General features: G+C 36.3%; 1 protein-coding gene across 1 annotated transcript; it reads left to right on the top strand.

The window, feature by feature from the left end:
- Window positions 242–5,067, top strand: LOC109850611 (cytochrome P450 714B3-like). The gene is made up of 4 exons (XM_020420659.1): window positions 242–622; window positions 1,378–1,625; window positions 2,539–2,887; window positions 3,519–5,067. The coding sequence occupies exons 1-4, from the start codon at window positions 416–418 to the stop codon at window positions 3,954–3,956; spliced, it is 1,242 nt and encodes a 413-aa protein (XP_020276248.1). The 5' UTR covers window positions 242–415; the 3' UTR covers window positions 3,957–5,067.

The following is a 7,562-nucleotide window of genomic DNA, read 5'->3' as shown; positions in this document are numbered from 1 at the left end:
CGCACAATATTCTTGAATCAGGCTACGCCCTCTGCTAACCCTAGATTACAAGAATATTGGCTCTCTCTCATCTGCTTGGTTTTTCCTCTAACAAAAGAAGAATATATATAGGGAAACCAAAACCATATCTCTAACCTAACTTCCTAATTAGAATTGGATTCAAACTCCTAATTATGATGAGGCTCAATCTCCTAATCATGATAGATCTCTAACCCTATCTAATTCTCATGAAGTTATACAAAGAATTAAAGACACAATCCCAACAGTGTCCGCCTGCTCGTCAATTTGCAGTTTATAAAACCTCCACATTTGACTAAAGTTTATATATTAGTGAGCTCATTAACTTATCTATCATTGAGCTGATACTTGTCTATATATCATTCTGCTCTTTGCAGGCCCAGTTTTTTCGTATTCAATGAGAAATGTACCCTTTCTACATGTAAGCCATCCTGAGCTGGTGGGGGATATGAGCCTCTGCCTGTCTTTGGATTTGGGGAAGTCTACATACATGAAAAAGACACAGGAGCCTTTGTTTGGTCACAGTATTATAAAGTCAAATGGCAAGGCCTGGTCTGACCAAAGAAAAATGATCGCCCCAGAATTCTTCTTGGACAAAGTTAAGGTAACAACTTTTATTAGTTCAGGACTAACTCATTGCTCGGACAGAAGAGTAAGACTAGACACCTAGACTACTGAGATGCATCACTGTCATTGCTCAATGCAATAAAGCCTAAAAATTCTCATCTCTTTTTGTGGAAAAATTATGTTTTCAAATGCTCAATTGGTAATATGTTCACATCATCAAAACAACATATCGGTGTCCTAGACTACAAAAGTCTACTGTTTTCGGCGGCACTTGTTGATTGTCTAGTTAAAAACCAGAATTTCTAAATTAGCTGTTCCTATGTGAAGACTGGTCAATCATTTTTGTGATTTATAATTTTGCACTGAAATGTAGTTTCTTTTCCAATTCACATGTTCAGTACAGTCAGCAACCTTAAGAAAACCCAAATTCGTTTACATCTTCAAATGAAAGTACTACAAAATAATTAATCCAAAACAAAAAACAAATCCAAATAAGCAATCAAACACAAACCATGTTATAGATAACACCTCACAGCATTGCAAGATATAGTAGACTTGCCATGATAGCATCTGAGAGACACAGAGATACGCAAATAAGTAAATTTAAAAGAATAATTTTGAACTAAAAATGAGGACATGTGAAAAAATAAATTAACTTCATTTCTTTGTGAAATTTTTTGAATTACCATTATCCAAATGCAACAAAATAATAGCTGAGGGTAAACGCTAAGAAGCATGGTAATTGTCTGCTCTAAAGCCTTCATAATTATTGATAAGAATCTATATATGCAGGGGATGGTGGACTTAATGGTCGAGTCTGCCAGACCATTAATCGAATCATGGGAAAGTAAAATCCAGCATGAAAAAGGTCTGTCAGAAATAAAGGTTGATGAGGATTTGCGAAATTATTCCGCTGATGTGATCTCAAGAGCGTGTTTCGGGAGCAGCTATTCAGAAGGAAAAGAAATATTTTCAAAGCTTAGGGCTCTAAAAATAGCTTTATCCAAACGAAATTTACTTGTAGAAATTGGTGGACTGAGGTATGTGAGTTCTCAAGGTTTCATTTTTCTTTAACCAAAATGTAGAAGGACAATTTCTTCTACTTTGATCTCTCTTTCACCTTTATCTCCCACTAAAAAAATGTTTTTACACTAAGAAGTTTTCCACCTTGCTTTTACCTCTTTTGACGAACCTTCTAAAATCCAAGATGTTTTCAAAGTTCCCCCATGAATGTTTACCTAGAATAGACTCTACGATAGAAAGAAAACACATAAGTGGCATTTGTGAGGGGAAAAACCTTTATTCAGAGGGGAACCTCCCATTGATAGTAATTTGTTCATTATACGCGTAAGCACATTAGGCTCTATTTTTCATTAATCTTCAATTTTCTTCATAAATTTATGCAACATTGAAGATGAGTTGTAAATATTATAAGCTAATGAAAAAACATACAAATGATCTATATCTTCGCGACAACAAAATCTGAACAGGTCAGTTATATCCATTCTACTTGTAATAATCCCAAAACTTGAGTTACCATCTTGATTGTCTGCCCATTGTCCTTCTTAAAGAGTGTGTGTTTAGCTGTGTTTAGCTGTCTGCGTAAATAAAAATAAACATGAAGATTCTCTCAAGAACACCCCCTGTCATCTGCAGCTGCATGCATGTGTGTTTATGTCTGCACTCGTGTGCTTGAGAATGTGCATGTACTTGCATGTTGGCGCCCATGCATGTTTTCAAGAACTAAAAGAGGGCTTAATCCCTTTACAAGTTAAATTTAAATGGAACGTATAGTTCTCCTATGTCCAGTCAGGATAGATAATTCATTAGTTTAATGTAGTATTACTTCTAGAAGAGTAAATAATTAGCACTGACATACTGTAGAATTAATTTTCTGCATTGCGAACCCTTAGCCAACTAAGCTATTCTATTAACATCAATGTGATACATTAGGTACCTTCCCACGAGACGCAACAGAGAAGTTTGGAGACTTAACAAAGAAGTCCGCTCCCTAATCCTCAAGTTGATCAAGGATGGGGGAGGAGAGGGATGTGCATCAGAAAAAGGCCTATTGCAGGCCATCCTTCAGACACCAGGTGATAGCAAGAATGCCGATGACTTCGTGGTGGACAACTGCAAAACTATATACATCGCAGGACACGAGACTGTAGCTGTCACCGCTGTTTGGTGCCTGTTGATGTTGAGTATTCACCCAGAATGGCAGAAACGTGCTCGTGATGAGGTGGTGGAGGTTTGTAATGGTCGTCCACCAACTGCCAATTCACTCCAAAAGATGAAGACGGTGAGTGGCTAACTGACTCGAGTTCTTGTCTTTGGGCGTCCCAAATTTCATCTAGGAAATCATGAACAAAATGCAGACCTAGGGTATTAGGCTATTAGCTATTGGGTACTGGTCCAAAATCGATATGAAAAGGTAAAAACTTCAATCAGGTTGGACCTAAGCCTCTGAGCCAAAATGATTTCACAAACTCCAATGTTGTCTAGCCTTATAATCTGTATCAAACAGCTTTAATTTAGTTAATAGATCTAGGCGTAAATCCTAGACTTAGTCCAATTTGTATCAGACCCACTTGTCATCGGACCATCTTTCTTCTATTGAAATAATAACGCATGGCGAACTGAGACAACAGAGTGCAAAGTGATGCAGCAACGTCTGATCTCAACTTGGATCCGTTACCGACCAATGGACCAAAATTTACTCCATGAAGTGACTATTACATCATTTACTAACCATAGATATAAATAACCATCAGGCTGTTCCAATTCTAGTATATGCCTACAAATGCTTCTTCCACTAGGGTTAATTTTTAATAGCCAATTATACATCCAAGCCACTATTAAATCCTTACAAATGCTTCCTTACGTTGTCTCCTCTTTTCTAAAATTTCATTGCCAATCTATTTTTGCTCCAGTTGACCATGGTGATCCAAGAGACCCTTCGACTCTACCCCCCAACAGGACTCCTTGCAAGGGAGACACTTCAAGATATGGATTTTGGGGGCATCCACATCCCCAAAGGTGTTAACATTTCCATACCTCTGGCAACATTGCACCATGATTCTAGCTCCTGGGGCACTGATGTAAATGAGTTTAAACCAGAGAGGTTTGCTAAAGGAGCAAGGTCTGCCACTCAGCTTCCATGCATGTATGCACCTTTTGGTATTGGACGCCGGACATGTTTAGGTCAGAACTTTGCTATGGTTGAATTGAAGATTGTACTCTCCCTTATCCTCTCAAAATTTAACTTCTCTCTATCCCCAAACTATCAACACTGCCCTTCAATGAGATTAGTTGTAGAGCCTGAATTCGGAGTGGAACTCCTCATGGAGAGGCATGATAAAGATATGTGAAAACTCCCATACCCAATATGATAAAGACATCTTGCATATTCTCATATGTAATTCACCTAAAACCATCCCTGTTATACTTTTTCTCATATTGCTTGAGCATTCAGTTTGTAGCATGTGTTGCATAGTGTAGATTTTGTATCGCACAAAGAGACTTTAGAAATGTGCAATTTGTCGAGTGTTTATACAAGCATTTGTATTAGCAGGAGGGGTTACAATATCCAAGCATGTGTCCAACAAACAATACATAGTGTGCATAATATTATTCATGTGCCTTTATCCCAAATGTTTGGGGTTGTGTAGCCGACTGAGATAAAGGCTTTTGATGTTGTTGCTGTTGTTGCTAGGGAAGTGGAGGGAATTTATCCATCTAATTATTTTAAAACGCGACAGGGTGTTAAAATATCACAAAGGAGCAAGTAGAATGCAATTTTGTGCCTAGTCTTTCTACATAGCTTAAAGGTTTCTAATATAGGGTTCTTCCTCCAGTTACAGTCACTTCATTTAATTAATCTGATGATCTGAGTGTGTTATCTCAAATCAACTCGAAAGTCTTTGTCATCATAGAATACAAATATAAGATTTCCCACGTGATTAAAGTTAAGGGTGGAAATGATATAACAAATAATCTATAACTTACATTATCCATTGTCCATAAACATCCTCAATTTTGCTGCATTGTTTTGTTTGATCCACCCTCCGTTTTTGCTAATAATTCTCAACCAAATAACATCGTTAATTATTTGCATTCCATGACATTTCCCCTAGGTTACCGAAGAATGAGTTCATCGCATCACGGCCCTTATTACCTGAACACTTACCCACCTTTTAATTGAACTAATTTTTCTTTTTTTCTAGATGAATATATTAGGTCTCATACCTATAAATCAGTCTAAATTACTCGCATGATTAATCAAACTAACTCTTAGTAACAATTGAACTTGATGATAAAAAAGCAAGATTTTGTAAATTTTTGGTTCTTGATTTCTCAAACTCATGACCAATCAAACAATGAATAGAGCAAAATCATGCGAAAAGATCGAGCCAAATAAAGAAATTAGGTTCTGTAACCCTAATCGTCCGAGCTAAAACTTAAAAGGACAACAGTGAACAGAACCGATCGAGAGAGAGACCTGCTGTTGCTTGAGGAATCGACGGCCGCGACATCGTCGACGGAGGTCAGAGCGGGGAGGGGGGTGCCGCGACTAATGGAGTTGGGCTGCACGGTGATTCTCATGCTATTTAAGGCCTTGAGCTTAAAATTTTCCGGCTTCGAATAGAATCAAATGGATAAATAACCAAGTCATTTATTATATTTAAATAGAATTTAACAAGATAATCGATGAGAGATTGGTTTGCAAACATTCTAGAATGGATAAATACTAACTAGATGTTGTAAAACTAATAAAGTAGAAAGAGCTTTGCTACAGGGACCCAAAATATGGGACAATAGAGGGGACAAGTAAGGTATCCTACTCCTATTGAATAATGAGTTGGACATCATTAATGATAGCCAACTCATTATCCAATAGGAGGGGGACACCTCACTTGTCCCCTCTATTGGTCCCATATTTTGGGTCCTTAGGGAATTTTTCAAGTAGAAATGAAAAGTAGACGAGAAGTTGAGAGAAATTTTATTTTATTCGTTTTTTATTGCTATCACAAAGTGAGATAGGAATACCTCTATTTATATACAAACTAAGATGATGATACATGAATCATATTAATTACTCATTCATGAACTTAGTCTTTCAAGAACATACATTGTGTTGTTCTAGAAATAAGATTAATGTACTAGGGGAATATCAACTTCTTGGGAAACTAAATGGACATCCATATTATTTCATAACACTCCCCCTTAGATGTCCAACATTACACAAAGAATATGCCTCGTTAAAACCCAGTGGGAAAAAAATCCTAGTGAAGGAAAAAGAGTACAATATTCTTGTGTATTAGTTTCTCCCCCTGATTCAAATATCATTTGAGATCTTTCAACCGACGTATTCCAATATTTTTTTACCAATTTCTCAAAGTTACAGTCGACAATACCTTGGTGAGGTATCACTCGATCGAATTTGTTGCACAACGATTTCACCATTCTTTTGCAAATCATGTGTAAAGAAGAATTTTGATGAAATGTGTTTCGTTCTATCTCCTTTAATATATCCTCCTTTTAATTGAGCTATACAAGCTGCATTTTCTTCAAACAAAATAGTCAGAGGATTTTTATTTTCAGGAGACAATCCACTATTCTTCCGGATATAGTGGATCATTGATCTTAGCCAAATACATTCTCGACTAGCCTCATGAATTACAATTATTTCAGCATGATTCGAAGAAGTGGTAGCAATTGATTGTTTTGTAGATCGCCATGAAATAGCGGTGTCATCACATGTAAATAAATAACCAGTTTGAGACCTTGCTTTATGCGGGTCAGATAAATACCCAGCATCAGCATATCCAAGCAATTCTGGTCGAGAATTATAAGAATAAAATAAGCCAAGATCAATTGTTTCTTGGAGATAGCGAAAAATATGCTTTATACCGTTCCAATGTCGTTTTGTAGGAGATGAACTAAATCTTGCTAATAAATTCACAGAAAATGATATATCTGGTCTTGTACAATTAGCAAGATACATTAGTGCAACTATTGCACTAGGATATGATACTTCAGGATCAAGAATCTCTTCATCTTCTTCTTTTGGTCTAAAAGGATCCTTAGCAGGATCAAGTGACCTGACAACCATTGGGGTACTTAATAGATGTGTTTTATCCATGTAGAACCGTTTTAATACCTTCTGGGTATAAGCAGTTTGGTAAACAAAAATCCCATTTTCTAAATGCTCAATTTGTAAACCAAGGCAAAATTTAGTTTTACCAAAATCTTTGATCTCAAATTCTTTCTTCAAATATTCAATCGCCTTTTGGAGCTCTTCAGGAGTTCTAATTAGATTAAGGTCATCAACATATATAGCAATGATCACAAAATTTGACTCATTCCTCTTTATGAAAACATATGAACATATAGGGTCATTTGTATAACCTTCTTTGACTAAACATTCACTAAGACAGTTATACCACATTCGTCCAGATTGATTGAGTTCATACAAAGATCTTTGCAACTTAATAGAGTATATTTCTCTAAGATTTGATTTACATGCTTCAGACATGCTAAATCTTTTAGGCATTTTCATATAGATATCATTATCTAATGTTCCATATAAATAGGCAGTGACTACGTCCATCAGATGCATATCAAGTTTTTCATGTACTGCTAAACTCACAAGATATCTAAATATAATTCCATCCTTTACTGGAGAATATATCTCATCATATTCAAATCCCGGTCTTTGTGAAAATCCTTGGGCTACAAGTCTTGCTTTATATCTCACAATTTTATTTTCCCTCATTTCTTTTCCTCACAAATACTCACTTATATCCTACTGGCTTTACACATTCAGGTGTTTGGACTACAGATCCAAAAACTTTTCGTTTAGCCAGTGAATCTAATTCAGATTGGATCACATCTTTCTATTTTGACCAACCATTTCTTCGCCGACATTCATCAACCGATCTGGGTTCATAATCCTCGTCTTCTTTCATAATATC

Source organism: Asparagus officinalis, chromosome 7 (assembly GCF_001876935.1).
Source record: "Asparagus officinalis chromosome 7, Aspof.V1, whole genome shotgun sequence".
NCBI lineage: Eukaryota > Viridiplantae > Streptophyta > Magnoliopsida > Asparagales > Asparagaceae > Asparagus > Asparagus officinalis.
The sequence above is the reverse complement of the archived record's forward strand: the minus strand, read 5'-3'. Positions and strand labels throughout refer to the sequence as shown.